This window comes from Lissotriton helveticus, chromosome 11 (genome assembly GCF_964261635.1).
Source record: "Lissotriton helveticus chromosome 11, aLisHel1.1, whole genome shotgun sequence".
In the NCBI taxonomy this organism is placed as follows: domain Eukaryota; kingdom Metazoa; phylum Chordata; class Amphibia; order Caudata; family Salamandridae; genus Lissotriton; species Lissotriton helveticus.
The window spans coordinates 646,284,335-646,304,138 of record NC_136072.1 but is presented as its reverse complement, the minus strand read 5'-3'; the positions used below and the strand labels follow the sequence as shown (position 1 = coordinate 646,304,138).

Below are 19,804 nucleotides of genomic sequence, written 5' to 3'. Positions count from 1 at the left end.
AGCGTGCACAAAAGGCATTGAAGACATGAGCGCCAGTCTGATTACACAAGATCACTCTAATTCCTACAGGCACTGGTAAATTTGGTTACTCACTTCAAGATAAATAAGAGTGCTGCCAGTGAAGGCCCAGTCTAAGGGGCTTGGACAAATGAGAGAGCCCTACTTGCCCATGCCCCTAAGCTGTCCCTTATTGGCAACAGTTTGAAGTTATTAAGTACTCCAGTAGAGGGACGACACTGCGTAGGACTCAAAGCCAGATGGCATTTGTTTGTGGTGATGCTAGAGAGGTGTTGCAGATAACCCCTACTGTTTAAACAATTTTTGAGTGGGTTTGGTCGCTGACCAGGCCTTGCAGCTAATCCTCCGCTGCACACAGCCTAAGACTGTGTGCAGCGGGCGACTGGCTGCCCACGGGGGTTGGATGCAGTGGCACACCTTTGGCGGTGTGTGGCAGGGGGTTGGCTTTACATATGGTAATAAAATATTACTTACACAAAAGAAAACTAGAAATTCCCTGAAAAAATAATGGTAAAAGTGACAATACAGTTAGGTGAAGAAAAATGTTCAATTTTAACTTAGAAAACCACTGAAATTCACCAGTTACAGTTATTTCAAGTAGCTAAAAAGTGTGCCTTAAGTTAAATATAGCTCACTCCCTCGCCATGCACTTCTAATGACCCCATATATTACATCACTCATGACATCTATGACATCATTGATGATATCACTGAAACATTTGCAATTAAATTATTGATGAGAAAACTCTGCATGGTGGGCCCAGGATATCGTGATGGGCCTTGAAGAGGGGTGAAACATGTTGATGAGAAATTAAGGTGTAAAGGTAGTACCACCCCAAGACATACCCATATATATATACACATTTTAACGATACTAAAGGCACCCAAAAATAAAGGGAACCTAGGGTGGAATATGATTGAGCCCACCCTGGTTTATAGGGTCCAGGGTGAGGCCCGATGATGAAGCATGACACTAGCAGGATGTGTGAGGGTCTATAAAGAACCTTTTTAGGTTGTTATGTTTCCCCGAAGAACAGGTCAGAACTTAACTTAGGCTGTGTTTTAAGGGTGGTAGGAAACCTAAGTGTTAGAAGAATGAGATAGGGAGGCGGTATCCTGGGATTTATGTATACACATAGAAAATATCTCTCCGCTTCCCACATAGATACACTGATTTAGGATTTAAGTAATCTACATAGGTCATGAGTTTAGAATGCCAAAGATCAATATTAAAGTAAAACACGTACGGAACAACACATTTAGAAGAGTCTTCAATGATGCCACCACAGGTTTCAAGCCTATCCTGAAAAGAAGCAGCTTCAAGATAACATGATGCATCGCCAGCTTTTGAATCTACAAAATAAAGTGACAAGAAACTATAAATCATACTGTGTTCTTTTTCTTAATAAAAGAGGTTTTTTTACTAACATGTTTTGAGTATACAAGAAAAAACATAGCATACGATTTTTGCAGAATTGTGTTTAATATCACAAACATTATTTAAATATTTGTTGTCTAAATTCGCATCATTTTATTGTTACATTTGACTTGTAATATCATTAAAAAAATCGTTTTTAATTGAAAGAATTATTCATGACAATAGGCTCTAATGTTGTTAACAAGGCTTCTGAAAGACAACTGGTAGGTTGTCGAAGAGTCATTGATAGGTAAAACAAGTAAATGATTCAGTGCAAACATGAAAACAAAATCCACATAGAATGGTTCCCATTAGACATGCTCAATATTTGAAAAGCAGATTTAAGTCACATGTGGGCTGAAAGTAAGGAGTGCATAGGCTATTGTCATCAAGGCAACTGTATCTGAATAACTACGGGCCTGATTACGATGAAGTTAGGAAATCTTCCTGACCAAATCAGTTTGGAAATGGTTTCCGACCCACTCAGATCGGGAGAGTCCGACCAACGGAGTACGGAGCATTTGGATGCTTCCTATACGATTTGGTTGAACTCCCATTGACTTCAATGAGAGCCTATGTTCCTAACCGCAGAGTAATCGGGCCCTCAGTCAGGTCGACACGTTCCCGATCCGATTTGGAAGGAGCAAATGCCTTCAGGAGGCCTTCCTAACCGCATCGTAATCGGGTCCTAGGTGGGAATTCTTTCCTAACTGCATCTAAATCAAGCCCTTTATGTATAAGCCAAAAAATCCAATGTTAGATCGAAAAGAAAAACAAATTAAGCCAAAGAGACTGCATGTACTGGCTTGCTGCTAGCAGACTGTAATAAGGAATATCAAGGACGGAATACCAAGGTCACACAATATCATGCAGAGAATATTGCGTCAACATATTGAGAAAGTAAATGCCCAGAGAGAGGTAAAGAATTACTATTCTTAACTCCACATCTATGTAGCCTCAAACAATATATATGTATATCAAGATATGCATATGTGGAGTCAGGTATAGAAAATATCTACATGTGTACTTGTCTATATTTGGTCCTCGGTGTCTGTTCATATTATTGGATGACCTCGATATACCCTCATCGACATCGAAATAATTCCAGCAAGATTGAAGTTTGGAGAAAGGTGGACTTATTCTAGTTAAAGAAAGGAAGAATGTTTGGCCTCCTCTTTCAAGGAAGAAAAATGCAATAGCTAAATGTAAATATTAGTTGTTAAATGAATGTTTTCACTAATATAAGTCAGTTAAAACTGACCTATTGAATTATTGCCTTATGTGGACAATGTTTGTGTTGTTCAGTACCGAACAACATTTTATAGTATAGCATGGCTGAGACCAAATTGCTCAGCAATTACCTTACAAATGATTACAATAGTTCCTTTGTAAACTACCATTCCACTCTTCAGGGTTTTTGTGGCTTTCAGGAGTGTTTCCAACTTTTTGAAATTTGTGTTTAAGGTTTATTTAGCTGCATAAGCCCCAACATGGACAAAAACTTTTTCCAGTGTTTACAAAACGTGACGTTTTGCTGTGAATGTTATAATGAACATATTCAATTGAAAAGAGAAGAATAGGAGAGTAGGTAGTGTCTTTCCTCAAGCAGTATGTCCCATGGGCTTATGGTATAACTTGCCAAATAATGCAGTCTGTATATTGCACTCACAGACCCACACAAGCCCCGGTTCATATTTCATTACCTCTCAAACAAACATTTACAAGAAAATTACAGTGCATTAGGAATGTGTTATATATATTTGTTTCTATCAGTCAATTTTTAGTCACAGCTGGTGGTTATCAAGACTCCTATGAGTCAATCATTTTGCCTACACCTTATATCCAACCCACACAAAACAGCAAGAAACAAAGAAAAAATAAAAAAATATTTTGTGACATCTTTAAACATGAAAATGCAAGCAGACTAATCTTAAACCATTCTTTTGTGACACTTTCTTGACTAACAAAGTCACATTGTTTTGCTGCCTACAAGAATAAATAAAAAATGATAAATTCTCTCTCACTTTAATATCTTTAAATGACAATGATATGGGCTATTTCCCTTACAGATGTTTTTCTAAGTTATAATTGATTTAAAACTAAAAAGGAAAGTCCATGTCTAATATATCAAGCCAATTTGCCATCCCACCAACAACCTTTCTTCAAATCTCCAGCTAAACTTTGACATAATGATGTAATAATTATGCTTGTGGATCTTAAGGCCAAATGCAGTAATCAAAGGAATCATAACTCCTAATGAACAAGTTACTTACCTTCTCTTAGTCCTTATCTGGAAGAGACAATATCTAGCTGCAGATTCCTTACCTTTGAATTTCCCAAAGCGTCAGATTGGATCCGGAAGATTTTTTGTAAGCAGTACCCCTGTGTGTCTGTAGGTGGCATTGATTGGTTCCTCCTGGCATCATCGGTTTTGTCTGCGCTGTAAGTGACATCAGTGCCAACTATATGGGAACCACCCAGGCTTGCTAACTTCAGTTACTCTTCATGACTTTCCACGCCAGAAGTATGGAGCAATAAAGTGCACTGATACTGGTGTGTTCAAACTAGGGCCCTGAAAGGGATCAGCCCTGACCCTAGAAATCTGCCCACAGAGTGTGGAGTATGGGTGGGTCAGTAAGGAATCTACGGTAGATATAGTTTCTACCAGATAAGGCGTTACTGAAGGTATGTAACTTGTTAATCTGATAAAGACTTCTAGTCGCAGATTCCTTCCCTTTGAATAGATACCTCAAACGCCCTGTTCCTGCCTGAAAACTCTGCCAAGCTGCTCACCAACCCTTCGCCGATCCCCTGACCCAGTGCGGACCCGCCCGCCTGTCTCCCGCTGCCCTGCTGCTCTCTGACATCCAGAGTGGGGCTGCCGAGTGGAGACCGGCGAGGGGCGGACTTCATTGTCCTGAGGCCCTTGCGGTAAACCGCGTCACCGGGGAGCGCCAGGAGGCGCTTAAATACAACGTCGGCTCCTTCAAGGGGATGTACCTCAAACTCCCTGTTCCTGCCTGAAAACTCTGCCAAGCTGCTCACCAACCCTTCGCCGATCCCCTGACCCAGTGCGGACCCGCCCGCCTGTCTCCCGCTGCCCGGCTGCTCTCTGACATCCAGAGCGGGGCTGCCGAGTGGAGACCGGCGAGGGGCGGACTTCATTGTCCAGAGGCCCTTGCGGTAAACCGCGTCACCGGGGAGCGCCAGGAGGCGCTTAAATACAACGTCGGCTCCTTCGAGGGGGTGTACCTCAAACGCCCTGTTCCTGCCTGAAAACTCTGCCAAGCTGCTCACCAACCCTTCGCCGATCCCCTGACCCAGTGCGGACCCGCCCGCCTGTCTCCCGCTGCCCGGCTGCTCTCTGACATCCAGAGCGGGGCTGCCGAGTGGAGACCGGCGAGGGGCGGACTTCATTGTCCAGAGGCCCTTGCGGTAAACCGCGTCACCGGGGAGCGCCAGGAGGAGCTTAAATACAACGTCAGCCCCGTCTCGCGGGACGCCGGGCGAAGCCCGGGCCAAGGGCGGGCCCGTTTAAGCCCGTTCAAGACCGGGTAAGACTGGACTGGGCCACCCCTTTAACATTTTGTTCCCCAGTGACTATATAGTTTGGTGTATTAACGTAACGTACGCACTACTTACATCAGGCAAACGTATGCTCGCTGTAATATCAATCCAAGTGCACGTATTATATTTCTATCTTATTAGATACATTTGATATTTGATATCTATTTACTTTACAACCCACCATGAGCCCAAGGGGAACCAGGAGCAAAACTGCTCAGGGGCTAGCCCAGGTCACAGGACCTATTGACCAATTCATTATGAAGGCTAATGAGGCAATTAATCAGGGTATAACTCTTTTAGACAGAAGAGTCTCACAAGATCTTGCTGCAGCGCGTAGGTCCTCAATGGGCCTATTGGCGCTAGCTAAAACTCCAACGCAGCCAGAAGTAACAGGCCCTCTTCATCTGGAAATTCCCGTAGACATCCATACCATCCCTAACAACGTAGATTTATCCGCAACTCAATTCTCAATTGAATCAGAAAGTAGGGCCGATTTAGAGAAAACACCCATTCTGACAATGAGTCCAACTCAAATTGTATCCCCTACCCAATTAGAATTAGTAAAAAAACAGGAAATGGGCATAAGGGAGGGAGCCATTCCAAAACAAAACAACACTAAGAAGAGGCATGATCGTAAACAACAATCCGTCATACCTCCCGTAAAGAATCAAAGATCTTATAAATCTACTTCCAAGCAAAACTGACAAAACTTTGCAGCTAGATCTACCGTTAACCTTCCCTCAACATCACTTAACTTAGATGCTACAGATATGATGGAGGGTGAGTGTAACACAAATGAATCAAACAAGCAGTTGTTAGCCAGCATCGGGGACCTCATTAAGACATCCTTGCTCCCAATGGAACGCACACTGATTAACATTGAAAAACAAATAGCTAAGCTGTCCACCCACTTAATAACCTCGACTAATCATAGCACAGTAGGGGCCACGAATCTAGCGGGTCATAAAGGTACCACTGTACAGAAACAGGCAAGGTCACCAAAACCTAACAACTCCAAAATTATCCTCAATCCCCCAGAAAAATCTAAAGAAGTCCAAGTCTCTTTACAGCCTAATTTGGAGACACCTGGAGGTCCTACCCAAATTGAAAAACAAACGACAATTCCATCTAAAACCCCGGTGTCAAAAGCAGAGGGACCAGACAAAAAGGGAGGGAAGTTTAGGCGCCCCATCAACCTTCCCCCGGAGGCAAGCCCTTATACTGTGATTCTAACAGGAGTCCCAGAACTATCTGAAAATTATGAGAGAAACTACATGGTCCCTAACAAATAAAGTGCAGCAATGGCTTAGTATAAAAAGACCCCTCCCCCCGAATTGTAACTCTAGATTCTCAATGGTGCGCAGAGTCCCCTGGATTGGCGAAACACGGAAAAAAACACTGGGAGACTGTATCATCATAAACTTTGACGTCCCGGGTACGGTCAAATATATTTGCTCGTGGACAACATTGGAGAAAAAAGGAGGTATCGACGCTAATCGTCTATCCTTCTTTTACCCTCCAACATATGATTATGACCAAGAACCCCCGTATCATTGGAATCAATGCTCTGATTGGAATTGGACCCAAGTAGAGCCTCGGAACAGGAGGAGGGACTGGGAGCCATGGTCTTGGAACCCAAGAAGAGAGCAACCCTATACGGAAGGGTGGAGGGGCATCCCAACCAGCAACCGTTTCTCATCCTTAGAAATGGTGGATTGACCACCAGTACCCCAAAATCCATCTCACGAGTTACCGGTGGTTCCCAATAACCAGTTCAGTAACAAGGGAGATGAGGAACTTCCACTCGAACTCACATCAGATAAATCCTTAGCGCAAAGAGACATTGTAGGAATAAACCATAGTTTAACTGAGCGAAGGGTGGGATTAACCCAAAAGGACCAAAGTCTACCGAGGCACAACAAAACCCCTGGGGAATGCCTATCCCTTGTATCATGGAACATTGCGGGTCTCTCTAAAAAAGCCACAGACCCTTCTTTCCTGAACTTTGTAAACAACTTCGATCTAATATCTCTCCAGGAATGCTGGGACCTGGCGCCTACCAACCTTGATGGCTTTAGTACCAACTTTACCCCAGCCATTCGGCCTAGTATGGGTAGAAACTCAGGCGGTCTCTGCCTTTTCGCCTCAAATAGTGCAAATATAACTATAGAGAGTCTGTATTTACCCCAAGATAAGCACACGAATAAAGACAAAAACAAAAAAATGGGATATTCCATGCAGGCATTCAAAGTAAAGAAGACAGGGGCCCCCAGTTTTGTCCTGATTAACCTATACAACAACATAGCAAGGGACGATCAGGTAGCTTTTGTAGATGAACTATCAAATGTCTTGAAGCAGGGCCTGGGAAGTGACAAAGCGGAAAATTGCGCCATAGTGATGGGCGACTTTAACTGCCATTTATGCCCACATAGTGGAACAAATATCTGCGATATAAGAAGCCTTAATGGTGAACTCACTACCCACTTTGAACATACACATTTCGGTAACGTAATGAATAAATTCATACATGAGTGGGATTTAGGATTCTTTAAGGAGTTAACCGAGCCAATGATTGATTTTCAACCTACATTCCATGGAAGAGGGTCACATTCATTGATAGATTTTGTCCTAATGTCAAATACTCACTATCGGAGTGCTGTGGACTTTAAAAAGGAGGATATAGTCATGAGCGATCACTACCCAATTAGTGCGAAATTCGATGTCGGATGTAGTACCACCAGGACATCGGATGTAACCGAAACTTTACATTGTCATTCAATCTCTCTGGCACGCACAAATAGTTATTCCATAAAATGGTCCAAAGTAAACACCAAAACCTTTTTGAAAGATCTGATCATGGAGAATTGTGAACAATTCAAGATCTGTCTCGAAGACCCTCCAAACCCATGTGCAGTAAAATCCGCCTTTGAAGATATAGCAAGCACAATTAAGAAAAACCTTACCAGGAAACAAAAAAACGAGGCTAGGGATAAGTGTGTAGGCTGGTTTAACTCTGAGTGCTCTAAAGCACATAATAATCTAAAAGACGTATTAAAAAGAGTACCCAAAATTCAATCAGAAATTAGAACAGCATGACTGGCCTACAAAAAATCAATTAAGAACAGAAAAACGGAACTTAAAAATGCCGCCTGGGAGGCATTACTAAAAGCTAGCATCCTAAAAGACAATCCGGCCTTTTGGAGGGAAGTGAACGCACCTTTTTTTAAGGAGAGGACCACGGACCTTTTGGAAATTGCTATTATAAAGGACATATGGATCAACCATTTTACATAATTATATAAAATAGATGAGATGGTTGAACCATTTAATGTTGATCTCAGGACGCCACAAGAAAAAGAACAGCAGAGATCCATGGAAAGCACATTCCCATTACATATCCACTTCACACTTCCAGAGATAGAAGAGGCTATAGCGGAAAGTGCAAACTCTAAAGCTCCTGGGCCAGATGGAATTCCAATTGACCTATTTAAAGATAATAAGTCTCTTTGGGCCCCCCTGCTCACAAATGTACTCAATTCTTATACCGTAGCAGGATTTCCTACAACATGGCAAGAAGCTATCATAATCCCAATCTTCAAAAAAGGAGATAGAATGGACCCAAAATGTTACAGGCCAATTTCCTTGCTTGACTCAATGATGAAGGTGGCAGGAAGAGTCTTGCTGAACCAACTACAAACCTGGGCCACAGAACATGGAATCCTTTCAAAATTCCAATATGGATTTGTTGCAGGTCTAGGTACAGTAGAACAATGTCTCAACTTGGCTCTGATTACAAACAAATACGTTGCGGTAAAGAAGACAAACTTATACATGACTTTTGTTGACTTAAGCTCAGCATTCGATTGTCTTAACCACAGCGTACTTTGGGACACCCTAAAGGAGATGGGAATAGATGTAAACATCCTTGCGTTCATAAAGGAATTGTATCGAGGGGCGGGGGCAATGGTACGTTATGATATTAATGGAAAATGCACCAAAAAATTCCCTATGAAAAAAGGAGTACGTCAGGGATGTATCCTTGCCCCGTTCCTTTTTAATTTATATATAAATAGTGTTGCAGACTACCTGGCCAAGCTAGAAGTAGACTACCCTAGAATTAATGGCGTGACAGTTCCAATATTATTATATGCAGACGATGCTGTCATTATGTCCCGAACACAAATAGGTCTGCAAAAAGCACTTACTGGCTTTTCCTCATACATGGGTTCGAGAGGCCTAAGGATAAACGTGGGTAAAACCTTCACAATGTGCTGTAGCTTGAAAAACAAAGTAGATTGTAACACTTTCTTAAACTCTACAAAGATAAGCTTAATTAAATCTTTTACATATGTGGGTATTGTTTTTAACAATAGGGGTTCATGGAACACAGCCATTAACACGCGCAATTTGGCCTTCTGTAGAGAAATAGGTGCTCTAAAGAAACTTGCCAATAAATTGGGCGGTAAGCCGGTTCAGATCCTGCTTAACATCTATGCAGCGAAATGTGTTTCCACCGCAACCTATGGCGCAGGAATCTGGGGCATGGCGGACAGCCGTGAGATCCAAACCACAGAGAACGCCTTTCTGAGATTCCTATTAGCAGTCCCTAGATCTACTTCGACCACCATCTGTCACAACGAACTTGCTAGGGCCCATATCGTTGACATAATTAAGATAAACCCAATATTGCTGTGGCACAAGATATGGACCTCAAATAAAACAACATTCAGCAAGGACGTGATCAGAGACTGTATGGGCCTAGTCCCCATGCGAAATATACCTTGGCTTTCCTATATTAGGAAATTCTTAAACTCCATAGGGCATTCTGATTTTTATGAAAATCCTACGTCATGCAGCTTAATTACAAAGAAGGCCCTCAAAGAATGCTGCTTAGGCCTATTACAAGATAGACGCTCCTACTTAGAAGGAAACAAGCCAAACATTGCGTATCAGTATCTCCTGTTGCACGGAGCTGGTATTCCATTATATTTATCTGCCCAATACACCGTCTACACGAGATTGTTGTTAACAAGAATGAGGACTGGCTGTTTCTACAGATTGACAACATTCCCCACTGCAAATGATTGGTCCGCTAACCTGTTAAGTTGTCCCTGCGATAATACCTCAAAACAATCAAATATCCAATGCATACTATTTTGCAAATACTATGAATGGGGAAGAAAGAGGTATTTGCTTTCGCTGTTAAAAATATGGGGACTCAGGCAATGCAGACCAGCACTGATTAAATTATACATGCTTCAGGATGAAATTACAGTGGCCACGGTAGCCAAGTTTCTGAAATATGCAGTGAAATGTAGAGCATCAATGAACTAAATAATTTTTTTTACAGCTTATATATACATTTTATGAAGAAAATTATTTTTTACTTGTCACTTTTAACATGTATAATGTATTCAATGATTGAAAATGTTTTTATCTATGAAATGTGCGTTTATGGTTTTTTCCTGAAAAATCGAATAAAGCTATCTTAAAAAAAAAAAAAGAATAGATACACAAGCAATACCATCCCTGGAGGAGGGTCTGCAGACCAATTTCAGAGTAGGAAGACCAACAGGACAAAACAGGCGAAGTGCCTCTCTCTGGGGACCTTACTGTCCAGACAGTAATGTTTGGTAAAAGTGTGCAGGGAAGCCCACATTGCTGCCTGGCAGATATCCAGACCTGGAACCCTGCAAGCTAGCACAGTGGTCGCAGCTTTAGATCTGGTGGAATGAGCTCACAAACCTACAGGAGGTTGTTTCTTGGCCAATGCATAGCAGATTTTGAGGGTGAGCATAACCCAGCAGGAGAAGGATCGCTTCTCCAGAGCCTTACCTTTCTTAGCACCAACATACACCACGAAGAGTTGGCTGTCCACCCGGAACTAATGTGTGCAGTTAAGGTAGAACGACAACGCTTCTTTTGGTTCCAGACAGTGGAGTTACTCCTCTTCTTTAAAGGGATGTGAAGAAGTGTATAATGTAGGCAGCATGATCGGTTCCCTTGCGCTAGCACACCTTTGTCAGGATAGACTGAGAGGTAAGGAGGCTTAGATAAGGCCTGCATTTCATTCATTCTACAGTCAGAGGTAATTGCCATCAGGAAGGCTGTTTCGTGCATGATGAGCCTGAGTGGACAGTTGTGTAGAGACTCAAACAGAGCACAATGTCAGAACCAAATTAAGGTCCCACTGAAGCATAATGAATGGTGAAGGGGAAATGGGGGACTAGACCTTTTCCAAAAACTATCTACTATAGGGGATTTAAGCAAGGAGGGTTGGCCAAGCAGCCGCAAGAAGGCAGAAAGATATAACTTAATGGTATTGAGTGCAGAGCCTTGCCGGGCAAGGGGAAGAGCAAGAGTAGAACTTTAGAAAGAGGGGCAGAAAAGGGATCAATGGACTTTTCAGCATACCATGCCACAAATGTTCTCCAGCGACAGGCATAAACAGTCTTGGTGGCGTAACACCTGACTGCCAGAATCAAATTACAGACTTTGGGAGGAAGGTCGAAAGCTGTCAACTGTCACTACTCAATCTCCTCGCAAGAAGGCGGAGAGTGGACAGCTTTCGGTGGTGAACCCGCCACTGCCGCTGCAACAGAAGATCCTCCTGAACAGGCAGCCTGATCGGTGGATCAACAGCCATGCTCAATAGCTCGAGATTCCTGACTCTTTGTGCCCAGTCCAGAGCCACAAGGATGACTTTGGCCCCAGTCATTCCTGATCTTCTTGAGAACTCTGGCCAGAAGTGGTATGGGTAGAAATGTATACAGGAGGTCAGAGCTCCACTCAAGACAAAAAGCATTTCTGAGCAAGATGCAAACTGCAGACTCAAGCATGTTCTTTACGGAGGCAAACAGGCCTGGACAATCCTCTTGGCCGTCCAATCGTGTCTGGGATAGGATCTATCCTAGAGCCAGTCTCTAAATTTGCGGATGCATATCTGAGACCTATGGTGCAACGTACATCAACATATTTGAAAGATACAAAAGACGTCTTGATCCTCCTTGAGAATCTCACTTCTGATCCCAGTAACCAACTACTAATAAACTGTGACGTAGAGAGCCTCTACATGAGTCTCCCGCATCATGCAACATTAAATATCATTGAAAAAGTTTTGCTTGACACCGACTGGGAATATCAAACTCCGAGAAACATCGTGATGGAATGCTGCCATCTAGACCTCAAAGAATTTTTTTTCGAGTACGAGCACACCCTGTACCTCCAAAAACATGAGACCAGCATGAGGAGCACCTTTGCTCCCAGCATAGCTGGTCTCTATGTGTACCACCTAGAAACCACGAAAATACTACATCCAAACAACACTTACCACAAGCACATCAAAACCTGGAAGAGGTGTATAGATGATATTCTGATCATCTGGGATGGGGATGAAACAACTGCTAACCGTTTCATCACCTGGTTGAACTACCAAGATGATTTCTTGAACTTTACCAGCAGTATCTCCAATGAACAACTGGTCTTTTTAGATCTGAACATTTTTCCCAAAAATGGCAGACTAGTGACGACCACCCATTTCAAGACAACATCTAAGAACTGCTTATTGATGTACCAAAGTTTCCATCCCAGACATCTGAGGGATAACTTTCCCAAAGGACAATTTTTACGCTTAAGACGTAACTGCACTGAAATCTCTAACTTCAAAATTCAATCTGAAGAGCTCAAAAAGAAACTGGAAACACGAAAATACCCCCAAAAAATAATCAATAAGGCATATAAAAGGGCACGCACCAATTGCAGAGAAAGTCTCCTTGTAGCTCCCATTGTGAAAACTGAAGAGAAAAGACCTTTTTGCATCACAACCTACAATACTAATTCAAACCAGGTAACAAAAACTGTCAACAAACATTGGAAGATTCTCAATAGTGGTGGTCTGAACATCCCCAAACCTATGTTTTCGCACAGAAGACGGAAGAGCATATGGGACACAATTGTCCACACAAGACCAAAAAAAGCGGCTCTCGAGCGTCCACTCTGGCCAACATACAAGGACATCATCCGTGCGGAAGATGCAAAGTGTGCCACCTCACCAAGAAAAGCAAAGACATCAAATTCCAAAATGGCGCCACATGGAAACAGAGGAAATTCACCACATGCAACAGCGCCAACGTGGTTTATCTAATAACCTGCCCATGCCACCTAGAATATATCCGCATGACAACAAGACCTGTCAAAACTAGAATAGGAGAACACAAAGCAACATAAAGTGTAAGAAATCAACCACAAAGAGAAAGGGCACAATATGAACGATATCTCTTGGACTGTGATTGAACAGGTAGAAAATGAGAGATATTTATTTGAAAAAGAACAAAGATGGGTTTTTTGCCTTAAAACTAACAGGAACGGGCTAAATGATGAAATACCGTTGGGTCAACTGTAATCAGGCCATCAAGATTTACATTAAACATCAAAGTGACAGTATATAGCACCCCCAGCTGTTATAAATCCAAGGTGAATCTTAAATGCTAACATATAACATCCTGCCATCTACATGCCCCACACACCCAGTGTGTATCGGGGGTGAGGGCTTTCACGAAGCATGACAGAGAACTTTTGAACACTGAACATCAGTTTCTCTTAATTTACAGTCAATAAACTGACCGTCAGTCCCTTGTTTTTGCTCAGACTTTTTAAACATCACCCCCCCCTTTTTCTTGAAACCCAAAGGTAGTGAATTTCTTCTTTCCGCTGATATACTCTTTAATAATTTGCAAGATGGCGGTCGAGTGAGACCGATGTGCGGACGGACCAGTGCAGGAGATGTGAAAGTTACAGATATTAGCAGTCTCTAAGCCTTCAAGGAACTCATAAGCCCCATCTAGATGTGCACAGCCTATAGATTGCTTTGACAAAACGGAAAATATATAAGGAAGCAACGTCGATGGCTGGGGAGAAGTTAGACTCCGAGGCGAGTGCAGCGAATGCAGTGATTAGAACCCACCTCATGACTGTAGGCTCCCTGACTGGTTTGGCAGTCATTAGTTTTCTTTGTCGAGATCACCGTAAAAATAAAGATTTCAAGGAGCCCACACAGCGTGTACAGGGCAAAGAGCCCGAAATAACCTACCTGCTTCAGGGATCTGTGCGGGAGCACTGTGAAGGCGTGCGTGGCGGTGGCGACGTCGCTGGGGCAGGTTGTGGAGTAATGGCCCCGAAGAATGCGGGAGCGGCCACTGACGCTAAAGCAAGGGCTGCGGCGGCGGCGAGACTGGCTCAGCGGGAGGATGCTGGGATTGAGAGGCAGCACAGCAGAGCCAAGGCGGGTGCAGGCACCAGTTTGAGGACTCCGAAGCAGGGAGCTGCAGCACCGAGGAGGGGGAGCATGGCCGGCCCTTCTGTGGTTGATCTCCTCCTCCACCGAACACCGGGGGGAGCCCTTCCGGGTCAGAGTGGTCAGACGGGCAGAGCAAGCCGGTGGAGATAGTCGAACAGGCTCAGGAGCTGAATACTGGCACTGTTGACGAGGAAAGTTCTCCTCTACTTTCTGAAGTGCCAGAAAATCTTAATCATGAAGTAAGTCTTGATGCGCATAATGTTGTGGCAGTGGGGGGGATCAAAGCTAATAAACTGTTGCAGAATGATGTGGGAGAGAATGCCCCCCCGCCGAATCTTCAGCTGGCAAACAGTAACAGCAATATTAGCTCAATCCCAGTGCCAGTACCCACGGTGGTCTTAGAGGACAATGCAAATACAATCATGATCAATTCACCTGCGGTGACTGTGGTTCAAATTTGCCGAGTCAGTCTATTGAATCCCAGGCAAAAAGAGCTGATTTAAAGTCACAGATAGCCGAAGCAACTAATTCAAAACCTACTGATATAGATCAAGATAAAGATCCGAGTGACTTTTACTCTTTCTCAGGCGAACTTGAATGGTCCGACGAGACATGTTCCATTTCAACTGAAGGAAGCGGAGATGATGTTAGCAGAGGTGCCCAAAAAACAGTTTTGAGAAAGAAAAAGGGCCATCATGGCGCAAACGATTTAGCATGGGATTATACCTCTACAACACAACTTTCTGCGCAACACACTCTGAAAAGTGCCTCACAACTGTCTCACCAATCGGAGGGCCCTGGATCCCCAAATCCGCCTATTGCTACTTTAGACACAGTAATGGAAACGGTTCTCCAAGCCATTGCGGCTCACCGGGAGGAGACCTCGCAAGATGGGCGCACAGCCCAAGCTGCCCTCCGGAAAGTGCAAGGGATGGTACGCAAGCTAATTAGAACTGTCGGCACATTTGGGGATAAAATGGTGGAACTCGAGCCCCGAATTGTCTCTAATGAAACAGAGATCGCGGCCAACCATGAGCTGGCTGAATCACATGAGGCTGAATTATCAGATGTGAGGTGGAAATTGGAGGATTTTGAGAACCGCTCCGGAGAAATAATCTCCATGTACTGGGTATACCAGAGTCACTGGAGGGGGAGGATGTTCGCTCATTTGTGGTTCAGCTATTTCGTGACTCCTTGCCCGAATTATCTACCTGGAACTGGGAGTTAGAAATTCAACGCGCCCACCGTGTCCCGTTGAACCTAAGACAACCAGTGAAACCCAGGGGGAACCCACGAGCCATTCTTGTTTATTTTGGCAACTTTCTTCTTAGGCAAGCAATCTCTGAGAAGGCTAGACCGGAAGCGAAGCGTGTTAGTGGTGCCATTTCCTATTTTGTTCGCCCACATTTTTGCCACGCAACTGTGGAAAGGAGATGGCGACTTCGCCAGTTGATTAAACCCTTTCAAGAAAAGAAAGCGTTGGCATACTTGAATAATCCTGCCCGCCTTAAAGTAATAAGCGGTGGAGTAACAACATTTTTTACATCCGAAATTAAAGCAAAGGAATACCTGGATGGTCTATAATCAAGGGATTAGCTAGGAGCAGGATATAAGAGGCTCTTTACCTCAGTAGAGCTGATAATCGCTTCGTTATTGCATAATATGTAGACAGTATAATGTTTAAAACAATTATGGTGGTTATTTGGGGTTAATGTGTTTACATCTGTTGAATTTTCTTACAAACTGCTGAATCTGTAAAAAGATTATTATGATTATATATATTGTTCTAGCACTGGTCCGGGGGAGCACACTCATCACATAGACTCTTATGGAGTCTAAATGCCTCACTTTGGGTGTTGCGGTGGGGGGAGGAGGAAGGGGGAGGGTAGTTGTAAGGGGGTGTGGGGTTAGGGGAAGGGGGAAAAAGTAAAAAAAATAGCAACTCCGTATGTACACTGAATTTACAAGTAGTAGGAATGCTCTTTCTAATTACTAAGGAGATAAACTGGTTACTGAATCAAAAAAGGCCATGGGGAGGCTGAGACCTTGCTCCTGGAATGTGGCAGGACTCAATTATAGAACGAAGAGGGCTAATCTATACGAATTAATTAGACAAGTGGCATATGACATATTATGTTTCCAAGAGACCCATATTTCATGGGATGAGAGAGAGTTGTTAAAAATGCCTGGTTATAACCTATTGGCAGCTACAACGCAGACATCTAAAACCTGTGGGATAGCTATTCTAGCCAGGGGCTCTCTGGGACAGGCTAACCGTAAGTTAGTTGATACTCTTGGTAGATGGGTTATTGTCTAATTGGAACTCGGTATTACAATCTGCTCAGTATATGCTTCCAATCATGATGATCCACATATTTTTGAAGACCTAGAGTTAGAACTAGCATCCTGGCCTAAGTCACTGATACTATGTGGGGATTTTAATGTCTCTCTAAGGCCTGTGGGTATGAGTCAAAACCAAGATACGTTTACTTACACGGGAAGGAAACCAAAAGTGTTAAGAGCCATCTCTCAACTTAGGGAGAGCTTAGATCTAGTTGACATATGGGATTCTAGGCATCAATCCGATCCAGGCTATACATATTTCTCATACCCCCATAACAAATATGTCCGGATTGATTATATCTGGAGAGTAAGAGCCCACGCTGGGGATGCAGAAATATATAAATGTCCTAAAACAATTTTGTTCCATAATATGCTAGTCCTTGTCTTCAATTTAGTCAATCTTAATAGGCCCGCTCTATTTGATCATTCGATAGGAAACTCCTAGCAAATAGAGAATATATAGAATACAGAAAGATCCGGAAACAAGGTTTTTTTTAATTGTAATCGGTATAGTTCATCGAGGGACATGGTATGGGACTGTTTTAAAGCTGCCCTCAGGGGAGAGACCATTAGTTTTGTGGCTAAAAAAAAGAAAGAATTAGAAAAAACTAATCATCAACAGATGCAAGATCTGGCCAAAGCTGAGGAGGAAAACACAGGGGTCATGATGAGAGGTGAAGATGGGGGAACTTCAAATGTTAATTCAAAAAACTGCGCTCAATAATAGGATTAATCAGAAGGCAGCAGAGACCTTTCAAACAAGTCGTAATAAAATATATGAAGATGGGGAAAGAGTGGGAAAACAACTAGCTTTATGCACTCGTCAAAAACAGTCACTCAATAAAATTGTTAATATTAAGGCGGATGGTAGGATTTAACCGACACCAGGTGATATTCTGGAGGTTTTTAGAGGATACTACCAAAATCTATATCGAAATGAGGATATTTCTGATCAGGCCGAAATTAAAGAAGCTCTGCGGCTATGGCTAATTGAGTGCAGCTCAAATAAAATCCTTGACGAGATTACTAGAGATGATCTAGAAAAAGATATTATGCTAACAGAGGTACAATTGGCCCTGTCCGACCTTGCCTCAGGCAAAGCTGCTGGCCCTGATAAGATCCCTTTAGAGCTGTACAAAATTTTGGGAGAAGATATCATACCCTATGTATTAGATCTATTTGTAGGGATCCAGGTGAATGGTATTACACCGGAATCCTGGAAGGAAACCAATATAATTATATTCCCCAAAAAGGGTAAGCCCCCAGAACTGCCTACCTCTTACCGCCCGATTTCCTTAATAAACTCGGATTCGAAACTCTATGCAAAGATCTTGGCCAATCGGCTCAGGAGGGTCATAGAGCATATGGTCTCCCCTTGGCAGCATGGCTTTATTCCCCATAAAGGCACCACGGACCACACCCGTAGGGTTATATCGCTGTTTGATATCATGGCTGCGACGGGGGGCCGGATGTCTATGATCCTCCTCGATGCCGAGAAGGCCTTCGACCGAGTTTCATGGAAATATCTGTGGGCGGTACTAGAACACAATAATTTTGGACCTGGCTTTCGGCACTTATGAAACCAAGATACTAGCTTATGCCGATGACGTGGCTGTAGTAACACCTAACCCCTCTGAGGCAATTGAAAATATAGAATGTATTACTCAGGCCTTCGGGGCCTTTTCTGGATATTCTCTTAATCAGGATAAAACCGTAGTCATTTGCACTGACAATATTGATTTTGACGATTCTAGAAAGGTAGCTAGTGCCCTATAGCTTGGGGTATCCATATCTTCTGGGGTAGAAAATATTAACAAACTTAACTATGAGCCCCTATTATTGAAAGCCATAAAGAAAGATCTTATGAGGGTTAACAGTCTTCACCTCTCAATTATCGGTAGAGGAAATTTCGTAAAAATGAATATCCTCCCTAGGATATTATATCTATTTCGTGCAATCCAATGATAGTTGAGGACAAGATGATAAAGGCCTTTGAATCACAAATTTCAAAATGTATCTGGAGTTATGGCAAGGTAAGGAGATCCATGAAATATCTTTCTCTACCACAGGACAGAGGTGGTCTGGTGTTCCCTAACATAATGTATTATTTATGGGCCACTCTCATTCAGGGAATGACTCCCTTACTGAATGTGAATCCACTGTGTATAAATGCAGTAGAAAATAGGATTCCCTCGATATACGAGTTAGCAGTAGGGGATAATGCAAAGGGGCTTCTGTTAAGACAGATAGAACCTTCTTACTACAAAAAGGTTAAGTTCAAAGTCATAAACAGTGCCTGGAAAATATGGAAGAAAGTCTCTAAACATCTGGCTATCCCAAAGATTAATAAGTATACACCGTTATGGCACTCTTTTCTATTATCCAGGCAAGTGAATGACGATATCGCTAAGAGGTGGGAAAACTTGGGGATAATTTCAGTGGGCGATTTTCTCGATGCTGACCTGAATGTTAGGTTTTCTAACCTTCAAAATAAATTCAATATTTCAACCTCTGATCTTTTTAAGTTCATCCAGGTGAATACTATTCTTAGCTCAAAACTTCCAAGTATCTCACTGTCTAATATCCCCATGCTCAAATATTTTGGTAAACGATCTACCAGGATAGGTACACTTTACGGGGTAATAATGGATCAACAGAAGGACGATTTGGAGTCAACAGAAACTGCTTGGGCAAATAAATGGAATAATCCGAATGTTGATATTGATAAGGTGCTACTCCTCAACTCTAGGCTATTTGTAGCATCTAACCTCAAGGCCCAATTATATGAGACCATATATAATTTATATTATACACCGGCAAAACTATTCACGTGGGGTAAAAGAACAAACGACAAATGTCCTAGGTGTGGTACAGGTCCCGCTCATTTGCTTCATATGTTTAATGAATGTACGAAGCTAACATCCTTCAAACTAAAGATATCTGAATTCTGGGAGGAGATAATTGGGCATACCGTGGCTGTGTCATCTACCCTGTATCTACTGGGATATGATAACACCTTAGGGCACAGTAAGGAAGAAGAAACTTGCCTGTTTCTAGGTACAGCTAGAGGTATAGAATAATCCTGGCAGGTCGTTGGAAAGATGCCGACCCCCCTAATTTTCAAATCTGGTTAACACGCTTTCTGGGGATTTTTAATCAGGAAAT

General features: G+C 42.8%; 1 protein-coding gene across 3 annotated transcripts in view; it reads right to left on the bottom strand.

Annotated features, from left to right (window-relative positions):
- Window positions 1-19,804, bottom strand: part of LOC144791046 (disintegrin and metalloproteinase domain-containing protein 9-like) — a 1,785,694-nt gene that overhangs the window by 631,611 nt on the left and 1,134,279 nt on the right. For all 3 annotated transcript variants that reach the window (XR_013602283.1, XM_078665681.1, XM_078665682.1), the window contains one exon: window positions 1,265-1,370. Coding sequence is in view for 2 of the 3 variants with exons in the window: in XM_078665681.1 (XP_078521807.1) it covers window positions 1,265-1,370 (106 nt within the window). In the remaining variant the exon portion in view is untranslated. The remainder of the gene's footprint in view (window positions 1-1,264; window positions 1,371-19,804) is intronic.